Here is a 27,019-nt window from a genome sequence, read left to right as displayed (position 1 = left end):
CTCAGCCCCTGGGTGGTGCACTGCCCTGGCCTTTGGCGGTTGACTCCCAGGAGAAAAGTGCATGGTTATGCAACTGTGTCTCTTCTCACAGAGAGCAATGCTGTTCCAGAGCCCCAGGAACATCCAGTGCAGGCCGACTCTTGGCTGCTGGAAGGCTGGGGCTGGACAGGAAGAGGGCAAAGCCACCAAGGTTTCTGACAATTGTGGCAGTGTGAGCTCCCACCCTCTGAGAACTGAGATAAGCCTTCTTGCTGCCTCTTTGCTGGCTGAGGAGGAGTTCCCAGCAAATCCAGCTCTCAGGCCCCCTCTGTGAGCGAGGAGTGTAACAGCACCCTGGGCTGTGCTCCACGGTCTGGGAAGGGCCTGAGCCCAAGGTTGAGGAGGTAAGAGTGTGGATGCGTGAGGCCACAGCCGGGCATCCCCAAGAAGCCGGAAGTGGCGTGGCCACCAAGGGAAAGGAGGGCTGGCCGTACTTAGGCCCCTGTCCCCGAAGCCCTCTTGTTTACCAGTCAGCCAGCCAGAAGGGCTTCCGCCTGGGGTGCAGCACAAGTCGCCCAGAGAAAAGAGTCACAAAGTGCTTGAATTAGGGGATCGGAAGGGTTGTAAAGAAGGCAGGCCAGCTTCTCGGCCATTTTCAGAAAATGCCCACGGTTCTTTTCCCACAGAGGTGAAATGAGAATCTAAAAGCAATGAAATGTTCACGGTGGGTGTGGCCGCTCCCCAGCAATCAGAAGGGGGTGCCCTCTGCGGTGGTGCAGGGCCCTAAGAAAGGACAGGCATCAGTGAGGCACTAGGCTAGAAGAGACCACTAGGGAGAGAGGAGAAAAGTGGCCTGGTAAAAAGTGGGGGGTGCCAAGGGCTATTTGGTCCCCAGCAGGAACCCGAAGGCTCAGCAGCTCCATGCCAAGGAGCACAATCTTTCACTGGGGGCCCATGAAAATGTTTTAATTTCGTTTAAAATCAGACAAAATCAATGAACTTTTAGATTGAAGAAAATGTTTTAATATGTAATATTATTATGTGTGTCTTTATGTGAAAGCAGTCTCCCCCGCCCCCCCCCCCCCCCCAATGGAGAAAGGAGTCCAGGGAGGCAAAACCGTCTAGGGCCAGGAAAGTTTAACTCCGTCTTGCAAACCCTAACTGGCTTCTTCCATGTGGGTGCTGGGCCGGCTCACTCCTCTGGGCCACTCCTCTTCTCTGTGGCTCCCTCACCAATTTTCCGTTCTACCCCTTAGCCTGCAGAGCTCGAAAGCAAGAAAAAGAAAAGAAGGAACAAAGAATGCATAAGCCTTGGCACCAACTTCACTTTCTCAGCCATCTGTAAGTCCCGGGCCTCCCTTTTGTCTTGCTCCGGGCCCTGAGCGTTTCCAGACTCTTCGAAAGCCTGACCTGGGAGGGGAAACTGGAATCAACCCGTTGACCGACCCCCTCTTTCCAACACACCCTCCACCCCTGTCCCGGGAAGGGTGGTGGGGGTTCCGGGCTGTGGGCGAGACTGGGAATCCGACGAAGCCTCCGAGAGAGGGGTGCGGGGCCGGGGCCGGAAGGACAGGCCGGCCGAGGGGTGGGGAGGGGCTCGGTGCGCACCTCTCCCCCGCCAGGCGCGGGGTCGGCCTCGCTGCCCTCCGGCGGGTCCCGCGGCCGCGCTGACGGACCGCGAGTCTGCGGGGCTCGCTCCCGGGCCTGGCTCGGGGCCGTCGCCGCCGCCGCCGCCGCCACTCCCCTCCCCGCGCGCAGGCTGTCTCCAGTCGCGGCCACGGGGTAGCGCTCGGCCCCCCTCTCCGCGTCTCCGCCTCCGCCTCCGCCGCGCTCGTCCCCGGCTCACGCGGCCCCCGCAGCTCCCGCTCGGCGCAGGCAGGAGAGGCTCTCCGGACGCCGAGCCCGGGAAGCGGAGGGCGGCGGGCTCGGCGAGCGGCGGCGGCTGCGGAGGCGGGCGGCGAGCGGCGGCGGCGCGGCCGAGGCGCCGGGGCGGGCGCGGCGGCCGCTGCTCCTCGGGCCCGGGCGGGCCGGCGAGCGCCGGGCGTCCGAGGAGGCGCCGCGCCCCCGGAGCCGGGGCTGCCCGCCGGGCTCTCCGTGCGTCTCGCCGAGAGCCCCGGCCAGCGCGCGGCGGAGGGCAGCGCCGCGGGGCTCCGTCCCCGGCCGGCAGGAGGCTCCGCGCCCGGGCGCCGGCGACAGCCCGGGCCGCCGAGCCCAGCAGCCGTCCCCGCCGCCCCGCAGCCGGCGCGGACATGGGCGCGCGGGGCTGCGCGCCGGGCCGCGGGACCCGCAAAGTTTGCTAGCCCGCTGGGCGCGGAGCCGAGGGCGCGCCCGGGCCCGGCGCCGCCGGGAGGGACCGAGCGTCCGCGGATTGGGCGCCAGGGCGGTGGAGCCGAGAGGGGCGGCTCGGCCCCGCCAGATGCCGCCTGCAAAGTTAGAGAGAAGAAAACTTCAGCTCCGGGGAGGTTCGGACCGCTATGCTAACCGCGCCCCCCGAAACCGGAGCCCCTGAAAGACGCCCCGCGCCCGCGTCTCCCGCCGCGCTCGCCTCCCGCCCGGCCCCGGGGGCCCGGCGCCTGGAACGGCCGTGACTGCGTCCGCCCGGAGAACCCAACCAGGGGGCGGGGAGGGGGCGGGGGGCGGGCAACGTGGCCACGGGAGGAAGTTTCCTGAAGTTGCCGGTTCATTCCGGAGCCCGGCCCGCGACCCGGCGGCATCGCGGAGGCCGCCCCGCCTGGGAGAAGTCGGAGTTGGGGTGCTAGAGGAGGGAGCAGCCCCGAATCCGAGAGCGGGCTTTTCCCCTTTCTCTTTGCTCGCCCCTCGCCTTCCGGGCGCGCCTCCGGGATCGGACTTGGACAGCAGGCGAGAAGGAAGGGGTCGCCAGCGCTGCCCCTCCCGGGCATCTACCAGCCCCGGGCCGGGGCCGCGTGGACAGTCTCCCCGGACGAAGCCGCGGGGTCCCAGGCCCCCACCCAGGATTATAAAACAGTGCGGAGGACCCCCCACCCGAGGCTGGTCATCATGTGGGGGCTGCTGGTCTGGACTCTGCTGGCCCTTCACCGGATCCGAGCGACCGGAGCCCAAGGTACGGAGGGCCACCCCCACGTGGGGTTGGGGAGGGTGCTGGAGGAGGGGGAGGGTGGCGGGGACTCGCTGGCCTCTCGGGGGCCTCCTGGACACCGGGCTTAGTCTGGGCAGAGCCCTCTCCAGGGAGTTTCAGGATCCCCTCCTCGAGTTTTGGGGGCTCTCTTTCGGGGGTGGGGCCGTCTTTCTGAGACTTGTGGCTTCCAGAGGAGGGAAGATGGGGGGTCCGTGTTGGGAGGCGTCGTCCGGGGTGAGGTGAGGGGTAGCGACCCCCACCCACCTCGGGTGCCCTCGGGCCGGCGTGGGAGGGGCGCGCGGTTCGGTGCCGGCCGCGGCACCCGCCTCTCCCGAGCTCCTCAGGCCGGGCTCCGGGTCCCCGCTCGTCGTCCGCGGGAAGGGCCCCGCGGGGCACGCGCTGGCCGCCCCGCGGCGAGGGAGCCGGGCGGGAGGGCGGCGGGCGGGAGCCCGAGTCGGGCGCCGGGAGCCGGGTTGGTGGCCCCGGGAGGGCAGTTGGTGGGCCTGGCCACATACGGGAGCCCGCGCCCGGCTGGGGCCGCCGCTGGGGCCGGGGGTGCTCGGCGGGGCGGGCCTGGAGACGATGTCGCGCGTGCGGCCCGGACCCAGCGGGGGGTGGTGCCCGGGGAGGGTCTGGGGCGTCTCCCCTCCCGCCCCAAGACACACGCAGCCTCCTGCCTGTCCCTCCCGCTCCACCGGCCGCTCCTGTCTCTGACCTGTAGCTGCCTGGATGGAGCAGCCTCGCGGTGGAGAAGAGCTGCTTTGGGGGTGGGAGCGTTAGGAGGGATGAGGAGGCGTGATCCGGACTGCCCCCCTCCAGAGGGCAGATGCCCAGACATCCCCCCCTCCGCCCCCCAGCCCTTGGGCAGGTCCCAGCGGGGGAGGGCGGCCGCACCGGTGCTTCCTTGCCTTTGGGGTTCGCAGATCCAGACAGTGGTGCCAGCGGTGTCCGAGCGGCGCCTGCTGGGGGCGGAAGGAGACGAAGCCTGGGCTGAGCTTCAGGACTCGCGGGGCCTGGCTTCCCTCTTCCAGGCTCGGGAGGGTGCCTGGACCCACCCGGGGGCGCCGGCATATGGAGGCTGCTTCTCAGAAGGGCCCCACCCCAGCCCTGGGGTCGTCTAGCGGCGAGGGTGAAGGGAGCCCACTGCGCCCAGCATCAGGCAGTTCAGGGAGCCCAGATCAAAGAGATGAGAATAATCAGCTCTCACTCACAGGGTTGAGGGGAGGATTTTACAAGGTAATTTACGCTAAAGCACTTAGAAATTTTGTAAGGGGCCCTGTAAATGTAAGGTAATAAAAGTTATTATTAGTTTTACGATCATCATAAAATCTTCCAGCAGGCAGGGACCTTAGAGGTCGGCTTACTGTAGCAACCATTTAACAGAGAGGAAAACTGAGGTCCAGGGGGCGTTAAATGAGTTGCCGCTGGGTGTTCTGGGGGCAGAGTCAGGGACCAGGTGTGTTCTGGGCCCTTCTCTCCCTGGAACCAGGACCATCGGCAGCTGGAGTGGGTTTGCTAGGGCAGGGCCTTTCTTTTAAGGGTTCCAGGAGGACCTCGAGGCTGGCAGAATCGGGACAGGGTGTAGCTTCCCCGGGGGCACCTTACAGATTTGCTCTGAGATGCCCGTGGGTCAACTAGCTTGAAAGCCCGGAGACTGGGAGGGCTCTGGGGGTGTCAGCCCCCGTCTGGAGGCATCTGACTTCATTGCTGTCAGGACTCCCACAGTGGCATGATTTCTGTGTGTCAGGTGGGCTCCCGAGTTCCCGCCCATCCAGGCCCAGGCCCAGGCCCATCAGGAGTCCCCAGGGCACCTGAGGGCCCTTCCTTCTGGGTCATCAAGCCTCTTTATGTCCCAGCCAACACTGTCCCATCCACCTGAGGCCAAGATCCCCTGGTCCAGTGGAAGTTAAGGCCGGGCCACCTCCTGTCTCTGTCCTCATGCTAAGGGGCTTGCCCTGTCAGAATCGCTGAAGGTCTCTGATTGATTCCCCCTCTCTCTGGTTCTCTTGTTTGCTGCCTTTTTGAGTGAGGCTGCCTGGGTCCCCTGCTGCTCCCTTTGTGTTCTCTGGCTCTGAGAGAGTGTTTTCCAGAGTCCATGGGTACTCCCCATTTGTCTCCTGGCGGGAGACAAACTGTGCAAAGGATTGTGGGAACTTGGTCTCAGCCTGACTTGGGGGCAGTGCTGTGTTGTGTGTAGGGGCCCGGGGGGCGGGGGGGTGGGCAGGGGCAGGCCACGGGGCTGCGGGGTCCTTTCCTGTCTGCTTTGGGATTAGAGAGTGGCGTTTCTCCTTAGCTTCTCTTTTGAGTTTGAGGCCATGCCCTTCACCCTTTGGGGTACTTGAAGCCACGCCACTGTCTATGGCTTCTGAGCCCCTTCAGCCCTGTTCTCCAGTCATGACAGAATGAGGGACCAGGCCATGTACCTCTCTGGGACAGATCTCACGCTGGCCGCCGCTGGATTTTATCTAGACTTACGTTGGTGTTTTTCGGCTGCTGGACCTGGGCCACATCACCCACTTATACTGAAAGCCATTCAACCATTTCCCCCAAACCTCAATGTCAAGCCAGTTCGTATGCTTTTCCTCAACTAAGTGCGGTGATGTTGTAGAAAGAGGGATTCGAGGTATTTGGGGGAGCTCTCAGCAGGTGCCTGGCACTTAGGAGGTGCTCGATAAAGGGTAATTGTTGTGAGGATGATGATGGTTTTTACATTACCAGCCAGAGGACCATGAGGAGTAGCCCCGGCCACCCACCAAAAACACCACGAATGCCTCTCCTTCCTCCAAGATGCTTCTTGTACTTCCGGCTTCTGTGGCCCCATCGTCGGCTGTGAGTGGCCCTGCGGCCGTGTTGGGCTCCACTCCCACGTACTCTGACTCCAGATGCCCGGGGGAGCCTGGACGTGTGCATTGTCGCCAGCTTCTCGAGAGATTTTGCGGGTGCCACGAAAATTATTGTTGGCGCACATCCTGAGGAGGCCGAGGGGCCGGAAGGAGGGCAGTAGCAGCCCAGCCAGCCTGTCCAGAAGGTTCTTAGGAGAGCACGGCGCCTGGGGGAGGGACAAAAGGGGCTGTGAGCTGAGGGAAGCAGGCAGCACAGACCCCTGTATGAGTGTTGGCAGGCCCAGCCTCGGAGGCTCTTGAAGGCTCCAAGGGGAGAAAGTTTAGTGCTAGGAGCTAATCACAATAAAAGGCAAACAGCACGCAAGGGAGCGGGATGAAAGTTTAATTACATGGTGTGGCTAAGCTGTAATTATTAATTACTGACAGCAAAAAATAACTTATTGATCAGGGCCTCTTGCTAATTACCACAAGGCCGAGTGTCTTGCTTGCCTGGGGCTCAGCTGGTGCGTGTCAAAGCCCCACACAGGAGTGGGCCAGGGGGGGGTCCCCGCTTCCCTTCGTGCTCTTCTCCCAGGGCCAGAGAGGCGGCTCTCTACCCTGCATCCCTGTCTTCCTTGCCCCGTGCGCCCCTTAGCTTCAGCCGGGGAGTCTGGAACATTCTGGCTGTGGCCAGATGGGTGACACAGTTTGGTGTTTCTGCTGGCTGCAGGGTTTCGCCCCTGCGTGGGAAGAGCAGCTCGGGACCCCTACCCAGAGGCTGAATCATGCTGGCAGCCCGACACCTGCCTCAGAAACCCTTCCTTTCGTGCGCGTGTTCGGCAAATAGTTATCGACCGCTCTCTCCCTTATGTCCTCTACTGGAAGGCCAGAGTAGGGGCCAGGAACCTGGTTCCATCAGGGAAGGGCGGCTGGGAAAGAGGCCAAATGCTTTACAGCAGTTCTCTGTTTAAACAGTGCCTGAACGGCCGACTTTACAATGATGTGTTAAACTGCATATTGGTATGCATTTGACTTTGTACCACAGGACACAGTTGGGCTGTAAGTTAAGCGGTAAGGGAGAATGAACTTGTTGTCTGTCCTGAGGACTAGAATGAAAGGATGTTGGACTTGAAAGAAACGAAAAGCCATCCAGCGTTGTTCTTTGCCCATAAGCCTGGGACAAGTGGCCATCTGGTGTCTGCTTGTATACCCCTGGTGATGGGGGACTCACTATCTTACGAAACAAGCAGGTTGTAAGACAGTGTCCCCGTGGCTGGTTATCCTGGGATTTGGCTGTGGTTGAAGAAGTCGTCTGATTGGCTGGAACACCTCCTCCCCGATCCTTCTGACTCCTCGCGCCTCGGGGAGTCAGGAGACTGAGCTGGAATTGATGTTGGGTGTTTCAGTGCTGCCTGCGGCTTTTCCACCCTGGCTCCCCCTGGAGCACACTGCCACAGACGGACCTCGAGCTGCCTAAAGCGGTGGGAATTAGTCATCATAATTCAGGGCTTTGGGATGCCAATAGCAACAAATGGGCCAGGAGTGACTGCCGGCAGCAGCCTCACTGCCTGTAATGGAAAAGAAAACAAACCGGATGTTGAGACATCCTGGTTGCTCCTCGTGGCCGCCCCCTCTGCTGTGCACACGCTGGGCAGAGGGCAGGGCCAGGGAGCAGTGTCAGTGTCCAGCAAGGGGCCACCCAGGGCTGCTCAGGGTCCTGATGTGGGGGGTGGGGGTGGGTTGCACAGCTGGTCTCATCGGTCTCCCCAGCCAGGTGTCTGGTCCAGAAAGCCCTTCCCTGAGCCCAGGGAGCCCTGCGGAGGCCCCTCTCCAGGTTTGGGCACCGACATGGTGCAGGGCTCCCGGCCTCTACCTCCACCACTGAATGACCCAGAGCTGAGACTCATCTGTAAATGTTAAAGATCACTATGGCTGCCTCGTGGGGGGGGGGGGGGGGAGGGTTTGTTTGTTTTTTTGTTTTTGGATGTTAAATGAGATGATCCTAATCACCGTAAACTGCTCCGAGTAACTGATAAGTGCTTATAACACACTGGCCACAAGGCTGGGAGGATGTCACAGCCCACACCTCCTGCCTCCTGCCTCCTCTCCAACATGTCCACCCACTCTGCCCACCGCACTGACCACCTCCCTGTTCCTGGAACTGCCTGGTCTGTCTCTGGACTCCCACCTGGCATCTGAAGGTCCTGCTGTCCCTGCGGTCATGCCCAGTCCTCCCAGATGTCTGCAAGGCTGACTCCTTGTTTCCTTCAAGACTTTCCCCAGTGTCCCTCATCTGTCCCTAAGCCCCTGAAAACATGTCACCTCCAAGAATGAACTTCTTCCCCTGCTTTACCTTCTCCGTGGCACTCAGCTTCACCTGGCATATATTGACTTGTCTATTTATTTATTGTTGGCCTCTCGTGGGGGTGGAGGCTGTATTTTATCCACTGCTGTATCCCTGGTCACTTCGGGCTGTGCCTACCATGGAGAATGAGGTCGAGAAATATGAATGAGCGAATGAAGAATGAATGAATGAATGAATGAACCCTTAGCTAAGGAATCTTTTGTCATCGGCCTGTCCCTCCTTCTCCAGCTTCCTCTCTGACCAGGCACCCACTCTGATGGGCTCCTCGGTACATCACATAAGCCACCTGCCGTGAAGCCCTCGTTACGCTGAGCCAATCACCCCAAGGATGGGAGCCCTGTCCTCCAGAGATTCCGGCCCAGGCTTACGCAGAACGGGGTAGTGTTTCTGTTGAGCCCAGAACCCCTGCTCAGACTCTCTCACCTTCACTCCCAGCTCTTCCTGCCTCTGGCCCTACAGCTGCTTCTGGCAGTCCGGCCTCTGGATTGCGTGACCCTTGGGTTCTTCTTGAGTGCCTACTAGCTGAACTGCACCTGTATGAAATTGGGAGGACACCTAGGGGGTTTGGGGAGTAAGGCCCATCCGTGCTTGGAGGCCCCCTTTGAAATACATAAGAGAGAGAGGAAGTCGTGGCATCCGCAATTAAATGCTATAGCCCAGCTCGCTTCCCCTTGCAGCCCATTGGCCGGAACTGATCACGTGGTCGCGCCCAGTGGCAAGGGGGTGGGAAGCGCAGGCTTCCTTCCTCGTGCTGGGAAAAGAGAGGCGCGCTGGTGATGTCCAGCGTTCCTCCATAACCGCAGAGACGACTCTGTGGTCTACAGAAGTGCACTGCATACAGAATTACTTTACTCCTGCCGGGGCCATCCGGAAAGCATCCCCAAGTTAGCCCCAGTCTGGTGCGATTACTTCCCCGGTTTGGGTTTTTTTCCCTTGAGCTGTTGAGAAGGGTCCTGCATCGCGGCGGGCCTTGCCTTGGAATTGGGGCGACCTGGGTGCAGGCTCCATCGCTTTGCGCTACCCCCGGGCCACTTTGGATTCGGTCGCTTACATCCCATCCCCGTTTTTCTCGTACATCAGTCGTGCCAGGGGAGGAGCCTGGCCGGGAGCGCAGGACCTGAGGCGAGCGGAGCCCTCCATGGAGCCTGGCCTGTGGCAGGGGCTCAGCCGGCTCACGCAGCCAGCTGTGCCTCTGCGTTGGCCCTTCCACCTGGTCTCGAGATGGGATCTCAGGTGGCACGGAGTTCTCGGATTTCCCCCTGGGTATCTCTACCCGCATCTTCTTTTTCGGCTTGTGTTTCTCCCCCAGTTTTGAACGATCTGGTCTTTTCTCCCCGTCCTAGGATCACCAGGGAGGAGGCACAGTCATATTTGGTGTGCAGTTCTAGGTATTAGACAGCGTTAGGGGAAGTGTCACCGTTACCTCTGCCCTCCCTTGACTCCATCATGCGGGTAAACTGAGGCTCACAGAGATTAACTCCCCAATATTGTGTAGCTAGGAAGTCAGGATTTGAACCTAGGGCTCTGTGACCCCAGTGCCTGTCATCTTCCCATTCCCCCAGGCTGCCCTTGCCTCCGTGGCATCCTTCACTGGTACTTTCCCTGAGAGACACGACCATTTGCCGATGAGATGCCCATTCAGTTGTGTTGGCAGAAGACCAGGGCTGGCCCAGGGGACGCGGTAGAGTTTGAGAAAATAGCCCTGGGAGGGACACCTGGGTGGCTCAGTCGGTTAGGTGTCTGACTCTTGATTTTAGCTCAGGTCATGATCTCACGGTTCCTGAGTTCGAGCCCCGTGTCAGGCTCCGTGCTGTCAGCATGGATTCTCTCTCTCCCTCTCTCACTGCCCCTCCCCTGCCCCCTCTCTCTGTCTCTCAAAAATAAATAAGTAAACTAAAACAAAAATAGCCTTTGGAACTCCTCCTCCTCCTCCTGATCCCCCCTGGCTCTTGCTCTATCCTAGCTGCGTCCTCACTGGGCCTCAGGTTGGCAGGATATGAGAGATCAGGATGCGAACCCCCCTGTGCCTCTCTGTCTTTCCTCTGTCCCCTCCCAGGGGACCCAGAGATGTTTGGTGAGTCTCCTTAAGGTCACTTGGGGCACTCACGACTGGGCTCCAGTGACCAAGCCGCACAAGAGTCTTTTAAACTGAATGGGGCAGGGAAGAGGCAATTAAAGTTTGATGCCCTGCAGGAAGCTATTAGTGACCTAGAGCAGTGATGAAATTTTGATGATATGATAATCCTAAGGGGAGGAAACGTTATTAGCCATCATGTGGCCCATTGAGGGAATTCAGCTTCTGGGGTAGCCATGAGGGACTCTCAAGGGCCTGCTGGAGCCAGGACCCTGGAACCCCAGGCCCTGCTGCCAAGGGGCACCTGGTCTTGGAAAGGTGCAGGTGACGGAGGCACTTGTGTGGCTCAGAATCTGAGGGATGGTCAGAGGTATGGCTGGGCACCTGGACGCTTGAGTTGTCGCCACATGGTGGGAGTCAGTTGTGGATCTGCTATAGATGCCCCATTTCTTGCTCTGGGCCGTCTCTGAGAGCCAATCCAGAATGTGCCGTCCGAGGGTCCCAGTGGGACAGCACAGGCCTCTGAGGAGCTTGAAATGTGGATGACTCCCTGGGTTCAAATCCTACTTGTCATTTACTGTCTGGGTAACCCTGGATGAATCAGTTGCAGAGCCCATCTGTGCCTCGGTTTCTTCATCGGCAAAGCAGGGATAACAGGAGTCCTTACCCCCCTCCGTGGGGTCATGACACGGTTTAATAAGATCTGCTGAGTTCTCAGACAGCAGTCAGTGTATAGTGAATGCTGTATAAGTGCTTGTCATTGTCATTTTTGTCACCATTTTGGTGTTGGGGAAGCAGGGTCAGCTGTGGGCCTGCAATTGGACATGCGTCATGTCCTGAAATGCCTCTGCTGCCTTTATCCCTCACAGACCAGCCAGTGGCATCTAAACGTATGCTATTACGGGCTTATTCATTCGGTTAAGACATTCTCTGGCTCCAACTTAAAATGCAAATACACCGCAGAGAACCCACACGTTAAGGGGTTATTAGCTGTTCAGGCCTTAAGGTGAATGTGTTTATTGGATCCTTTCATAAAACCTCAAATTTCTGTGTGTGGCTTTCACAGCCAAACTCATTTTTTTTCTTCATCCCAACCTTCGAAGGAGTTTGGGCAGAAAGTGTTCACATTATTAACATCGATTGCAGTGAACTTCGGACACTTGCTAAGGTCACTCGATGTGTAAGAAAGTGACGGTGAACGACGATGAACACGGGTCACCTGCCTCCCAGGCCGTCGCTTTTGGTCTGGTCAGGAGCAGCTCACTGTACTGCTTGGCTTGACCACAAACTTTGCCCCAGCTTGGCTGGGTGAAAAGGGTGGGGCACGGGGTGCGGCCGGGGGTGGCCTGTCCTCTCTGTAAGGGAAGTCAGACCCCTCCCTTGAGACCGCATCTGCTCTCCCACGGGGTCTTGGTGATAAGATCTAAACGCTGAGGCCTGTCAGGTCAGACCCTACCTACAGGCCTTCACTCCAGGGGCTTTGCTACTGCTTTTGGTCTCAGTGCCGAGCCCCCCACAGTCTGGCCCTCCGTGTGGCTGCAACCTCCCCTCCCCTTCCCTGCCACGGCCCTCCACGTGCTCAGCTGCCCCACGCCCCGGAACCCCTCGGCCCCCTCCCCTCTCCCTCACCCTGCGCCCCTCGTTCTCCCCCAAGGTGCGCCAGCTAGAACACATCCCCCCAGATGCCTCTGTGCTCTCAGGATGCCGACGGTCTAGATGTCTCATTTGGCACTTTGGCCTTGTTGATTCTGAATTATCTTTTAATGTGCGTGTGACTGATTTCTTTAATTATAAACTCCTTGAATTTAGATAATAACCTTCATCAGCAAGGGTAGAGGCATTAGACATAAATTGTCGTTCCCAATTAATGAACTTAACCCTTTGAAGAAGGGCGCTGCGGGTAATGGTACCATCAGGGGGAGGGTAACAGACGCGATGCCGTGCGGGCCTCGGATCCCGAGACCCGTCCTCACTGGGTCCCTTTGGGCCTCCGTGTCCTCACTGGGGAACGGAGGGCCATAAACACTGCGTTTCCGAGCTGTAGGGTGATGGACTTCTGTGGTGGAGGAGGATAGACACAGGCCCCAGGCCCCGGGGGAGCTGGCCGTGAGCCTGAGGCTGCCCGCTAGCCCCGTGACCTTTTCCTCCTTTATAGGTTCTGTTTTCAATATACGAACATTTGCATTCTTTTCCATAGCCTATCTGAATTCTATTTTAACACACAAAGGGTATTTTAAAGCCAACGGATGCTGCTAAAGGAGGTGTGGTATGTCTGCCCGTGGCTTCCTGGACCCCCTGGGATAGATGTCAAAACTTGGTTTTGAAGAATTTGAATCCAGTGATCTCTTGGGTCACATCGTCTGTAGGATTCCAAGATGCTTGACATATTTCAGCCATTTATAGTTAAAAGTTTCTGTAATGTTTTGTAGACGTATAGTTCCCCCTGAGGAAGCAGGGCCCCAAACATAATCAAGCCCGGGCCAGCATAACCGTCCACCGTGGCGGTGGTGGAACCTTCAAGGGCATGGGCGGTGGGAATGTGAGGCTGTCAGCCCCTCGCTAGGTGATCCTGACGCTTGGGTGGTCAGAGTTTTCTGGGTCCTCCCTCACCTTCCGGCTGTCTGCTCCATACCATTCAGGATTCAGGGGTCTGGCTCCCGGCCTCTCCCTGGGCTGTCCCCGAGCTCCCTTTTCATTGCAAGCCACCCAGCCCAGTGGCGACGCTGTTGGGGCAGGGCACTGAGTGAGGGCACGGAGGGTCACCTTAGTGAGAGGCGTTGGCCTCTGTGGTAAGTTATGTCCACTGCACAGGGGTCTTTCCCGTGGAGATGCGGGTGCCTTCCAGAAGAGCTGAGGTTCCTGGACGCCATCCCCTGGCAAAGCAGGGTCTTACTGGAGTTGGTGTCCTGCCGTGGCCCAGCCAGCACTCACTAAGTGTTCCCAGTCCGATTCAGTCCCTTCCTCGAGATTTCTCTTGAAGCTGAAAGCATCCGTGCACTCCCAGGCTCCATCGGGCGGCCAGCTGTCTCCATCACTGTTTATATCTCTCGCTGCCCTGGCCCAAGGACTTGGCACCTAGAATGGGGGACGTGTTGCTGCCCTGAGACCGTGCCCAGCACTCCGGCCTTCTTGCTCAGTCAACCTTGAAGCCTTCTCCCCATGGACAGCATGCTTATTGGCCTCACGCAGCTTTGGCTGGCTCAGCCCAGCGGCCCTTGACCTTCCCATTGGGACCCCTTTTCCCTGCCCCGGCAGAGCAAATGCAGGCAGGCGGTGGGTCGGGGGCAGGCCATCGTGAGGCCTGAAGCTGCCAGGGAGGGTCGAGAGGACTTCCTCGTTAGCTCTGGCCCAAGCTCATTATGGGGCTGTGCATCACTGGGTGAAAAATGGTTGTCGTCGGGGCGGTAATAAATAGGCTGCTGTCAGTGTTGATGTGATTGCATTAATGAACAGAAATCAGCCAGGGCGAGGGGAGATGCTTCTGGCTGTGGCTCCGGGTGGCTGGAGAGCTGTGTCCACTGCTTGCTGTCCCTTGCCCCAGGAGGACAGCAGCCAGGGCCCGGGTGGGAAGAAGAGAGGCGTTGGCATTTAACCCCTTTCTCCTAAGGCCTTGATGGATGAAGAACCTAGAAGGTGCTAGAGACCTCCAGGAAAAAGGAACATTGTTCGGCCCCAGGGAGTGAGCTGGGTGTGACAGGGGGCCCCCAGCCTCAGCCCGGGCCTTGGGCAGAGAGAGGGAAGCAGGGCCAGCCGAGTGGACCACTGTGCTTTTGATGGCTCAGCCTTCCGCAGAGCCCGGGGTGAGCACACCCGCAGGAAGGCGTGGGGAGAAACACAAGACCCATTGTCCGCGCCCCTTGCCTGCCACCTCGCCTGGAATGTTAGGACTTATTGTCTGTCCAGGAACTTGGAATGTCCAGCCCCAGGGTGCAGGGAGCAGGCCCCCAACTCCAGCTTCTCTTGTACCTCTGCCAGGGAAGAGCTCAGGGCCCCAATCCTCTGAGCCCAGGCTCGGTGTCAGAGCTGAAGCAAAGACGTGCCTCTGAGACGCGGGCACGCAGATGGGGGAAGGCAGCGGCCGCATTTAGGGCCAGGCCTCGGGGCACCCCAGGATCGAGGGAAGGCCAAAGGAGTGAGGGGCACCCTCGGATCTGGGGCCCCAGGAGCACATTCTTGGAGCTCTGGTGTAGCCTGCCTTGTGATGGAGGTGAGAGGGTGGGCCGGAGCAGCGGGGCTCACATCGGAGGCTGCATTCAGTTCCCGTGCAGGGCTTGCCCGAATGCACATTCCCAGGCTCCACCCCCAGAGCTTCTGGGGTGGGGGCCAGGGGCTGGCATTTCTGACCAGCTGCCAGGTGATGCCGCTGGTCCAGGGGCCGCACTTGGAGGAGGTCCAGCCTAGAGGTTGGAGAAGTCCGGGTGCCATGGTGGTGGCTGTGCTGAGTCCCTCCTGTGGAGGCGGAGGACCTCCCTGAGCCTGCTGCAGGCCTTGTGTGCGAGAGGGGCAGACCACCACTCCTTCCCTTCTTCCTTCCTCACCACCAGAAGCTCTCGCTCTCAATGCCCGTCCGTAAAGAAAGCAAAAAGCCAGCCCAGAGGCCTCCTCCCTGGGGGAGGAAGGGCGGGCCGTGAAGTCATCACTGGCTGAAGCAGCTTTTGCTAGAAGCTCAAAGTAACCCGGTTCGTGGATGGATGACAAAAGCCTCGAACCTCTGTTGGCTCATCAAGCATTTTCTAAGCACCTATGGTGCCCCAGGCACAGTGCCTGGGATCCAGCAAAGGCCAAGTCAGGTCCCTGCTCTCAAACTGTTCACGGGCAAAAGAGGGCATGAAGCACGTGGCCGCGAATATAGGACAAGTGTGCCAGGCGCTAAGTACAGGTGGAATCGGGTGATTGGGCGTCTGGCGGGGAGACCTGAGAATGCTGCCCCAGAGGAGGTGATCTTGAAGCCTAGGTCTTGTGGGGTAGGAGGAGCCCCCATCTTCCTTGGGGAATCCTGGAGGCTTTGTTTTTGCTTTGCCGTAATAAGTTGTACCTATTTAAAGAGTATAACTTGGGGCACCTGGGTGGCTTAGTTGGTTAAGCCACCGACTCTTGATCTCCTGCTCATGAGACCGAGCCTCGAGTTGGGCTCCATGCTGGGTGTGGAGCCTGCTTAAGATTCTCTCTCTTCCAGGAGTGGGTGGCTCAGTTGGTTAAGCATCCGACTTCAGCTCAGGACGTGATCTTGCGGTTCACAAGTTCCAGCCCCGCATCAGGCTCTGTGCTGACAACTCAGAGCCTGGAGCCTGCTTCGGATTCTGTGTGTGTTTCTCTCTGCCCCTCCCTCACTTGCTCTCTCTCTCTCTCAAAATAAACATTGAAAAAAAAAGATTCAGGGCGCCTGGGTGGCGCAGTCGGTTAGGCGTCCGACTTCAGCCAGGTCACGATCTCGCGGTCTGTGAGTTCGAGCCCCGCGTCGGGCTCTGGGCTGATGGCTCAGAGCCTGGAGCCTGTTTCCGATTCTGTGTCTCCCTCTCTCTCTGCCCCTCCCCTGTTCATGCTGTGTCTCTCTCTGTCCCAAAAATAAATAAATGTTGAAAAAAAAAAGATTCTCTCCGTCTCCTTCTGCCCCTCCCCAGTGTGCTCTCTCTCTCTTAAAAAAGGAAAAAGAGTATAAATTAATCATTTTGACACATGTGTAACCTGTAAAATCACCACAAAAATCAAGATAATGGGCATATGTATCACCACCCAAAGTTTCCTTGTGCCCTTAGTAATCCCTCTCTGCCTAGTAGAGATCTTTCTTTCCCCCAAATGTATATCTCATTGTGGCAGTCTTTTTTTTTTTTTTTTGCTTGTTTTAAACTTTCCGTTCAGCACTGAATTACCTCCACACCTTTGTTGAAAATCAGTAGTCCGTATCCGTGCAGATCTATTTCTGGACACCGTATCCTGGTTCATTTCTCTATTTGTCTTTATACGAGTAGCACACTCTGGCGCTTGCTGTCGCTTTTCGATGAGTCTAGCTTGAAACAAAGTAATGTTAGTTCTCTGACTTTGTTCCATTTCAAAATTGTTTTGGGTCTTCTAGATCCTTTACGTTTCCATATGAATTTTAGAACCAGCCTGTCTGTCTTTAGAATCGGTTTACGTTTCCACTGGGGCGCCTGGGTGGCTCATTTGGTTAGCGTCTGACTTTGGATCAGGTCATGATCTCACAGTTCATGGGTTCGAGTCCCACTTCAGGCTCTGCACTGACAAGAGCAGAGCCTGCTTGGGATTCTCCTTTCTCCTGCTCTCTCCCCGACTTGTGCTTTCTCTTTCTCTCTCAAAATAAACAAAATAAAATTAAAAAAGAATTAGTTTACATTTCCATATGCATTTTAGAATCGGATTTTCCCCCCGAAAACCCGCTGGGGTTTCTGACCAAAACTGCATTGATAAAATAGGTCAGCGTGAAGGACCCACGTCGAATCTTCTGGCCCACGAACGTGGGATTCCACTCTGTTCTTTAGCTCTTCGGTTTCTCCGGGTACCGTTTTATGGATTTTGGAGTACAGGCGTTGCACATTTACCCTTAAATATTTCATATTTTTGATGCAATTGTAAATGCTTTTTATGTCGACTAGGAGCTGTTTGTCTCCAGGATATAGAAATGCGGTTGATTTTGACGTGTTGATCTGGGACTCCGTGACATGGTTCGACTGAATGATTAGTTCTAGTAACTTCTTTGTAGGCTCCATTGGATTTTCTACATAGGTGATCGGGTTTTCTCCGAATGCAGACGGTTTAACTTCTTTTCCAATCTGGATTTCTTTCCTTTCTCGTTCTTGACCCCTTGCACTGACTAGAGCCTCCGAGGAGCCTTCATTTTTATCCTTTCAGTTGTTAAGCGGCTCCCAGGCAGCAAATGCACACCTTGGTGGTGGCTGACACTGAGGTCAGGCTGTGTTGGCCTTATTCTCGAAAGGCCTCCTCACACGTGGCCCCAGCCCAGACGGTGCTTATGTTCAGGGCACACACATCTTTGGCATCAGACGTCCTATGGAAACTATGTGAGCTTCGGGAGGGGAGCAGCAGTCCAAAGCACAGTGACTGTGCCTCCTGTCCACGTGGGGGATGGTCGCATGCATTTGGGGCTTGTGGCCTTCCTGCCCCATATGCTTCCTCGGGCCCTGGGTCCTGGAGCTCCCTAAGGGGCAGTAGGTGAGCTACAACCATAGGGCAACTCAGAGAACCACTAAGGTCAGATTATAAAGGGCTCCTCATTATATAGAGGAGGACGTGGGACCAGGAGAGCCCAGTGAGGTGTCCCAAGCCGCAGAGCTTGGGAGCTCGGGGCTTCCTGCCCCCTTTGCGGGCTCCATCTACGTGTGGTGGCCCTTTGGTTTTCACCGGTGCTGCAAGCCAGCCTCTGGCAGGGCTGTGATTCTCTGAACCTTCTTTCCAGTTCCATCGGAGCTACGGGATGGTCACATCAGCTAAATTGGGAGCTGCGAGGGATGTGCTCCCAGGAGCCAGGGAAGCTGTGAGCTGGGGCGCTGGAGGTCTGGGGGCAGATGTCCCCAGGGCAGCCACGGCCTTTGCTGGGGGAGGGAGGGTGGATCAAGAGTCAGCCACTGGACTGCGGATTTGGAAGAGGGGCCACCTGCTTACCTTTCTGCCCCAGAGTCTCTGGAGTGTGGGGGGTTTCACTAGCCCTTTGCCGGATGGGGACTCAGGGACGAGGCACAGATGGCCGCAGCCAGACCCCTCACTCTCCTTTCTTCACAGCGGCAGCTGGTTGCCGGTTTAGGGACCAAGCTCCCTGGCACACCCCTGGGTCCCCCTCTGCTTCCCCAGCTTCTAGCCCGAGACGGTTGAGGTCACGCATGGGGTCGGGGGAGCCTGCGGCTCAACTCTGGACAATCAGCTTCTGGAGTCACCAGACTCAGGGAATAGTGCGAGCTCCTGGTGAGCCAGATGCCCTTCCAAATGCTTTACACAGATTGTCTGGTCCTCTCAACAGCCTTTGAGGAAGCCTACCTTCCCCCTCGTGTGGATTAGGAAATAGACCCAGAGAACTCGAGCAGCTTGCCCAGAGTTGAATAGCTTGTAAGGGGTGGCCTCAGGAACAGGCCCGGGCAGACCCAGAGCCCAGGTTCTCACCCACCCGGCCGTGCTGGGAGGCCGAGGTCCCGTCTGCGAAGGCCTTCTCTGTTTTCTCCTGCTTGTCCTCTAACTGCTGATGAATAGAACAGCCTGGCCCCATTTCCACAGCTGGCCCATAATTTGGCCACTTACAGGCTAAATGAACTTGGCCAGATGACTTTGCTTTTCTGAGCCTCGGTTTCCTCTTCCATTAAAGTGTGGATTTAAGACGGATAAAACTCCCTCACACTCATGGGGTGATTGAGAGGCTTGTCTGAGATAATACGTGGCCACAGCCCTAACACAGAGCCCAGTACGTGGAATATCACTGTGAGTCACAGGGGCTCCTGCCGGATCCCTGTCCCCCGCACCCCACACCGTGCTCCTGGCCCATCTACCAGAGACTGCCAGCCTGTGACAGCTCTGCCCGTGACCTTGTGTTCGTCTCCCCCACAGCAGCAACCCCCACCCCACCCCACCCCCGCCCCCAGGGACCTCAGGTGCATGCCCTGTCCGGCATCCGCAGTTCTCCATGACTTTTCCACACGGAACAGGACGTCAAGAGCGTCCTAGGACTCCGCCCACATGGAAGGTGTCGATGAAAGTGATCCGGTCCCATATGTACACTCATTGTCATCATTGTCCCGTATTTGATTGACCTTCAGACATCAATTACAAGACACATCATTATTTTATGTGTCATTAAGAAAGAAAAGATACTGCCATTTAATCTGCAGTAGGATGCATTCCGACTCCAGAGATATAAAAATGCATTTGGAATCCAGAGACTGGGTCAGAGCCACCGTTTACACAGCGCTAAGCCCTTGCCAGGCTCCGTTCGGAGGGTCCCGCGTTTATGGTCACATGTGTTTCCCCCACACGGATCTGGGTTCGACCATCCTCTCGACCACAGAACGGGCCGGTGGAGTTGATTCAGAAAATGCCCAATGTCACAGAGATTTCTTGGAGATCCCTGGCCTCCAGCCAGCACCGACTCTTGTCGGTTGGGCCCAGGAAGGGCAAGACAGAGAAAGATTGAGGGTTAAGGGGCCACCCCAGTAGACTGGACACTGCCCTTCCATCCCCCGCCCTGGGACCCACCGTAGAGCAGTGACCCCTGGGTGTGCCCCCGACACTCCCCAGCACTGTCCCCTCCCCCAGCACTGTCTTCCTGGAATGTGCTGGGCCTAAGGAAGCCTCTCTCCCCGTCCTGCCCCAGGCTCCACATTCCTGCCTCAGCTCTGCCTCATGCCAGCACCTGTCTCCTGGGGGACAGTGGCCCCAGAGGAATGAATGTCTGGCTTTGGCTCCTCACCAGGCCTCCCCTCTGAGCTGGGACTTCCGGGCCAGGCCAGGGCTTCTGAATCAACTCTGCTTGGCTCTTCTCTTCTTTGGCCAAGCCCAAAAGCCAAGCAAAGGGCTCGGCTCTAATTACATGGAGACCCTGCGACAGCCTGGCACGGCTGAGCACCATGCATCCGCCCAGCCCTCAGGCTTTGGGCGCTGTTGGCGGTGGTTTCCTTGGAGAGGCCAAGGCCCTGAAGACAGCTGGCCTCTCTCCTCCTGTCCCCAAGCCCCGGCCAACCCGTTAGTCTGTCACCACAGGCAGGGAGGACATGGAAGCTATCCTAGGCCCCCCTCAGGCACCGTTCTGGGGTGTTAACTTACTCCGCCCGCAGAAGGCCCTGCCTTTCTGGAGACTTCCTTGCGTGAGTGTTCCAGGCCCTCGGGCTCTGGCCTGCCCTCCCCCAGGCAGCCCTCTCTAGCCCAGGGCCACACAGTTGCCACACCCGAGGGGCGTCTCAGAAATAGGGCCCAGCCCGGGTGCCATCTCTAACCCAGTGGCAGGACCAGTAATGCAATTTGTGGAGCCCTGTGCAAAATGAAAGTGCGGGCCACTTGTTAATAAATGAAGACTTCCAAGATGGTGACAGCAGGACATCCAGCGGGGGCAGGGGAGGGTGTGACCCTCTAAGCATGGGTCACTCACCGGGAAGCCGGCCCTGCCCACCGGTGAGACCCTTCAGGGACTCCCCTCCCCTCCCCGCCCCCCCCCCCCCCCCCCCCCCCGTCTTCTGGGTCTGTTTTCCTGTCTGTAACAGCAGAGTCCAGCCACCTAGGGTCCTTTTTCCCTCCTGTGGGCTTCCCTGGGCCCCCAGTACCTCTCCTTGGGACGGAGATGCTGGGGCTGTCTTGTCTCAGGCCCTGGTGGTGAGACAGGGTGAGGCAGAATGGTGAGCAAGCACAGAGACTCCTCTGTGAAGTTGGCCAGCTCTGTCTGGGAGATTGTCTCCATCGTCATGGGCACGCAGGAGAATGGAGGGGAGGGGTCTGGAACTCAGCCCCATATCTCTGGGGCCTGCTTGTCCGGTCCTGCCTGGTATGCACTGTTTGTCTGTCTCCTGATCCCAGGGAAGCCACGTACAAAATGCCACAGTCTCCAGAGGCTGGAGCACACGTGGGTTAGAATCCTGGCCCTGCTTGCCGGCTGGCTATAGGACCTCAGTGAGCCATCAAAGCATTGCCAGCCTCAGTTACCCCATCTGGACAATGGGGCAGCCATACATACTGTTCAGAAGCTGTCCATCCTCTCAGGCCCACGTTCCACCCTCCCTGTTGACTCTTTGACGGACATCAGGCAGATCCTTCTGCCATGCTGGATAGACTCTCCTCCAGTGGTCGCCAGTGGCCTGGAGCACCTGGCACGTAGTAGGTGCTCAGTAAATACTGGTGACTCTTAACAGCATTACCACCACCACCACCACTGTTAGGGTTGTGTCTTCCCCAGAGGAAGCCAGGTTCATTCAGGGCTTTCGGAAGCACCTGTGCTTGGCGTGGCTGAGAGGGGACCTTCCGCCGTTCGGAATTTGTTAGAAATGGAGACTCATAGGCCCTGTCCCAGAGCTGACGGATCAGAATCCCTCCTAAGGAGGTGGGAGGTGCTCCTAAAATATGTGCTGTTGGTTCTCTCAGCTTTCGTGGTGCAGGTATGGAGAAGCCGCTGGTCACTTTCGAATCCCAGTGGTCTGGGCTCAGAGGGCAGATGTCCTCTGAGACCCAGCCCCAGCCCCTCGTGGCAGACAGGACTGGGAAGCATCTGGGGCCTGAGCTGGCCTGTGTGCTGTCTCTAATGCAGGAAGGAGAGCCTGGAATCACCCCCTTAAGTAAACAAAACTGAAAATCCTCCGGGGGATGAGTGCAGGAGCCCTCCTTTGAGAGCTCATCTCTTATTTACGGGCAATTCCTCCACGGCATGGATTCATTAAACATCACAGAAAAGCAGAGAGCGGCCCCGCCTGACCCACAGGCATGTGGAAGCTGAGAGCACCAGGGTCTGGGAGGAGGTGGGGGGCAGCAGAGTTGACCCTGCAAAGCCCTTTCCACTCATCCCTGCTTTTACAGAGCAGAGAGGGAATGGAACCGGGTGAGGGTGTTGTCTTATGTCCCCGGTCCCTCCTCCCTCTCAAGCTCTGTGGCGAGGCCCTCTCCCTCCTTCCTGCTCTGTCCTGCTTTAGACATCAGGCAGAGGGCTGGGGTTCCCTATTCCTCTAGGCAACTAATTGATGGGGCCTCCAGCAGTTTCCCGAGAGAGAGAGAGAGAGAGAGAGAGAGAGAGAGAGCGAGCGCACATGGTGAACTCAGGTTGTAGATAAGAAGTAGGACCTTCGGGCCAGACTGCCTCCTTGGCTGTAGGCAAGCAACCTAGCCTCTCTGAGCCTCAGTTTCCCAATCTGTAAATTGGGGGTGGCAGTACTTGCTTCTCGAGGTTGTTGTGAGGAAGAAACAAGGTTTTTTTTAAAATTTTTTTAATATATTATTTATTTTTGAGAGAGAGAGAGAGACAGACAGAGCACAAGTGGGGGAGGGGCAGAGAGAGGGAGACACAGAATCCAAAGCAGGCTCCAGGCTCTGAGCTGTCAGCACAGAACCCAATGCAGGGCTCGAAACCACGAACCGTGAGATCATAACCTGAGCCGAAGTCAGTTGCTTAACCAACTGAGCCACCCAGGCGCCCTTTTAAAAATTTTTTTTAATGTTTATTTATTTTTGAGACAGAGACAGAGCATGAGCAAGGGATGGGCAGAGAGAGGGGGAGACACAGAATCTGAATCAGGCTCCAGGCTCTGAGCTGTCAGCACAGAGCCCGATGCAGGGCTCAAACCCATGAACCGTGAGATCATGACCTGAGCCAAAGTCGGATGCTTAACTGACTGAGCCACCCAGGCGCCCCAATAAGTTATTTTTTGTAAAGCTCTCAGAAGAGCTCCTGGCATATAGTTGACAATACGTTAAGTGTTTGTTTAATAAATCAAAATGATATAGGAAGCAATAATCAAGCGGAAAAGAGATGCCTTCCCCCTCGGGGAGTCCAGGAAGGCGTTTACAGAAGATGGGGCATTTGAACTGGGATGCATGCTAGGGGCACCTGGGTGGCTCAGTCGGTTAAACATCCAGCTCGTGATTTCGGCTCAGGTCATGATCTCACGGTTCCTGAGTTTGAGCGAGCCCCGCGTGGGGCTCTGCACTGACCGCGTGGAGCCTGCTTGGGATTCTCCCTCTTTCTCTGCCCCTACCCACTTGTCCACTCTTGCTCTCTCTGTCTCTGTCTCTCTCTCTCTCTCTCAAAATAAATAAAAACTTAAAAACTTAAAAAAAATGCATGCTACTTGGGAGGTGGAGCCATAAGCTCAGGAGGAGAATTCCAGGCAGGGGGCACTTGGAGCGCAAAGGCATAGAGGTGGCACCATTAGTCAAGTGCAGGGCCCGGGAGGTGGAGGGGCGGCCCCTGCTACCTCTCCCAGGGATGACAAGGAAGAAGCAGATAGATGGTCAGGGCCCTTGAATTTCAAGCTGAGGACTTTGGAGTGCAGGGCCCCAAAAGCTGAGAGCCAGAACCAACGCCAGCCTAAGCACAGTGGTGCCCGTGTTCTTGGGCCACCCTAGATCTAAGAGCTCCCCTGAAGAAGCTGGTCCTCCTGGGGCCCTTGTGCCATGGGGGGGAGGGGGCGAGGCCTGCGAAGAAAGGATCACCTCTCCCTACTCTGTCCAGGCGTCCTTTGCAAGTCACTTCCCCCTACCAGGTGATGAAGTGGCAAGATTTCAGCCTGTGCACCTGTCACAGGGCTCCCTGCCTCCCTCCACTCGAGGAAAGAAGAGGAGAAAGACCCAGAACTATTGCTTCTCTCCCTGAGCTAAGAAGACTTGTCCCAGCCAGAGAAACAGCCCCAGTTTCTACAACCCGGAGGTCAGACAGGTCGAGAGGGAGCCACAAGAATAGACCCTTCTGTATCTGGCTGGAGGAATCAGCCTAAATAGGCACATGGAGACGATGGGGGCGTGAGGGAGCGTCCTGGGTCCCCTTTCCAATGTATTGCTGACTTTTTGGCACCCCAGGGATAAAAAGCTTTTTTTCCCCTGTAGTTGAGTTGGCTTCTCTGTCCCACAGAGAGAAAAGTACTTACTGGCCGCGGCTGAGTAGAAATGAGAGTGGGAAAAACCCTCTGAAGTTTGGAAACTTGGAACACAGCAGCCCTGCTCAGTACAGGATGTGGGTAGTGGGAGGCTGACTCCAGAGGACATGTGGCTTGGTCCTCCAGGGCCATGCCAAGTCCTTCTCCTGGTTCCATTGCTGGGAGACACCAATGGGCGTAGCGGAGAAGGGGACGTGAACTCTTCTGTCTCCTGTATCTTTGGTTTTCAGAAGTTTGACTACGATGTGGTTTTATTTTCTTTGTATTTCTCCTGCTTAGGGTTCACTGAACCCTCTTGAATCTGTACACTTATGTCTTTCACCAAATTTGGGGAGACGTCAGCCACTATTTCTTCAAATACTTTTGTTCAGCCCTATTCTGTCTTTCCTTCTGGGACTTCAGTAAGATGTGGGCCGTGTGAGATGTGTTGATATCACCCCACACGTCCTTGAGGCTCTGTTCAGTTTTTCCCATCTTTTTTCTCTCTGTTCTTCAGGTTGAATAATTCCTATAGGTATATTTTTAAGGTCTATTTCCTCTATTGTCTCCATTCTGCTGTTAAGCCCATCCACTTTTAATTTGCATAGATTTTATTCTTTGGTTCTAAGATTTCCATATGGCTTTACATACTATAAACAATACTACATTATTTTCCAGCTCTCTGAAGATTTACAGTCTTTTCTTTCATTGGGAGCATATTATCATGCATCTCACTGAGAATAGTTCCGGGAGCTGCATTATAACCAGTGCCAGCTAATTGCAACATCTGGTCATTTCAGGGCCGGTCTCTGTTGTTGATTATCTGTTATCTTGAGAAGAGGTCATGCTTTTCTGATTCTTGGTGTGTATAGTCATTTTGGAATGTATCGTAGGCATTGTCATTGTTGAGTTATGGAGAACCTGGATTCTGTTATATTTCTTCAGTGAATGTTGATTGATTTTTGCCTTAGGGGGAATGAACTTAGTTGATTCAAACAACAGTCTCTGTCTGTCTGTCTGTCTGTCTCTCTCTGTGTGTCTCTCGGCAGTAGCTCAAATATCCATTCAGCTCTTTTATCTTCAGTCTTCAGCTGGCTGACTTGCAGTCTGCTCTGGGCATGCGTGGCCCAAGAGATTCCCAGTGTGCTCTGGGCATGCGTGGCCCTAAATCTCCGCCAGAGATCTAGGCAGAGTCTATACATGGAATCTGAGGGTTCTTCCTTTGGCTCTCTCCTTTCCAGGGTTCACCCCTCACTTTCCATTGGCTGCGGTTGCCCTTATTCTCTATTCTTCAAGCCAAAAAGACTCTGAACCTTCTATTGGAGGTATTTTTTCTTTTTAATTGCAGTGGAGTTGACGCGACGTAAACTTAACCATTTTAAAGCAAACAATTTAGTGGCGTTTTTAGTACATTCACAATGTTGTGCACTACCACCTCTAAGTTTCAAAAGATTTTCATCAGCCCCAAGGGAGACCCCGTACCCGTTGAGAGGTTGCTCTTCATTTCCCCCCCGCCCCCAGCCCCTGGCAATCATCAGTTGGCAATCCGCATCTATAAGTCTACCTGTTCTGGGTATTTCGTACACACGGAGTCCTACGATATTGATCTTTTGTGTCTGGCTTCTTCCACTGGGCAGAATGTTTTTGAGGTTCATGCACATCGTAGCATGTGCTAAGACTTCATTTCTTTTGATGTCTGAGTAACATTCCGCTGCATGGATACACATGGGTTTATCCACTCATTTGTTAATGGACATTTGAGCTATTTCCACCTTTTAACAATTGTGAACAGGGCTGCTGTGACCGTGTGGGTACCTGGATCTGTTTGGGTATCTGTTCTCTACTCCTTTCTTTTTTTTTTTTTTTTAATTTTTTTTTTCAACGTTTATTTATTTTTGGGACAGAGAGAGACAGAGCATGAACGGGGGAGGGGCAGAGAGAGAGGGAGACACAGAATCGGAAACAGGCTCCAGGCTCTGAGCCATCAGCCCAGAGCCCAAGGCGGGGCTCGAACTCGCGGACCGCAAGATCGTGACCTGGCTGAAGTCGGATGCTTAACCGACTGCGCCACCCAGGCGCCCCAGTTCTCAACTCCTTTCGATATACACCTGGGTATATATCGCCTGGGGTGGAATTGCCAGTTCCTACGGTAATTCTGTGTTTAAATTTTTAAGAAACCGACACACTATTTTCCAGTCAGTGAGCCATTTTATATTCTCGGCAACAGTGGACAGGGGTTCCAATTTCTTCACCTCCTTACCAACAGTTATAGTCTGTTTAATTATTTGTTTCATGTGTTTAATTAATTAGTTTAATTATGGCTATCTTTGTGAAGCGGCACCTTTTTGTGGTTTTGATTTGCATTCTCCTGATGACTGATGATATTGACCATCATTTTATGTGTTTGTTAGCCAGTGGGTTATGTCTTCTCAGGAGGCATTACTCTTCAAGTCCTTTGTGTCTTTTTTTTTTAATTTTTTTTAACGTTTATTTATTTTTGAGACAGAGAGAGACAGAGCATCAACGGGGGAGGGTCAGAGAGAGAGGGAGACACAGAATCTGAAACAGGCTTCAGGCTCTGAGCTGTCAGCACAGAGCCCGACGCGGGACTCGAACTCATGGAGTGCAAGATCATGACCTGAGCCGAAGTCGGCTGCGTAACCGACTGAGCCACCCAGGTGCCCCGCTTTGTGTCTTTTTTAATCATATTGTTGAGTTGTAAGAGCTCTTTATATATTCTGCATACCAGCCCCTAGTCCGATTTGCAAATATGTTCTCCCTTTCTGTTCGATTACCTTTCTGTTTTCTTGAAAATATCCTTGGATGCACAAGTTTTTCCATTTTGATAAAGTTCCACCTAGCTAGTTTTTCCTTTTGTTGTCATATCTAAGAATCCACTGCTAAATCTGAGGTCATGAAGATGGAACCCTCTGTTTTTCCCTGAGAGTTTTATGGTTTGCCTCTTACATTTAGGTCTTCTATTTTAGGCTGTTTTAAAAAATTTTTTTTAATGTTTATTTATTTTTGAGAGAGTGACAGAGCATGAGTGGGGGAGGGGCAGAGAGAGAAGGAGACACAGAATCTGAAACAGGCTCCAGGCTCTGATCTTTCAGCACTGAG

At 55.9% G+C, this 27,019-nt stretch overlaps 1 protein-coding gene across 2 annotated transcripts in view; it reads left to right on the top strand.

The window, feature by feature from the left end:
* Positions 1-2,244: 2,244 nt before the first annotated feature.
* SDK2 (sidekick cell adhesion molecule 2) overlaps positions 2,245-27,019 on the top strand; it is a 262,290-nt gene continuing 237,515 nt past the window's right edge. For both annotated transcript variants that reach the window (XM_043585159.1, XM_043585158.1), the window contains exon 1: positions 2,245-3,061. In XM_043585159.1, the coding sequence (XP_043441094.1) occupies positions 2,998-3,061 (64 nt within the window). In that variant the 5' untranslated portion in view covers positions 2,245-2,997. The remainder of the gene's footprint in view (positions 3,062-27,019) is intronic.

This window comes from Prionailurus bengalensis, chromosome E1, assembly GCF_016509475.1.
Source record: "Prionailurus bengalensis isolate Pbe53 chromosome E1, Fcat_Pben_1.1_paternal_pri, whole genome shotgun sequence".
Lineage (NCBI taxonomy): Eukaryota > Metazoa > Chordata > Mammalia > Carnivora > Felidae > Prionailurus > Prionailurus bengalensis.
Note: the sequence above shows the minus strand (reverse complement) of the source record. Positions and strands in the feature narration are given on the sequence as shown.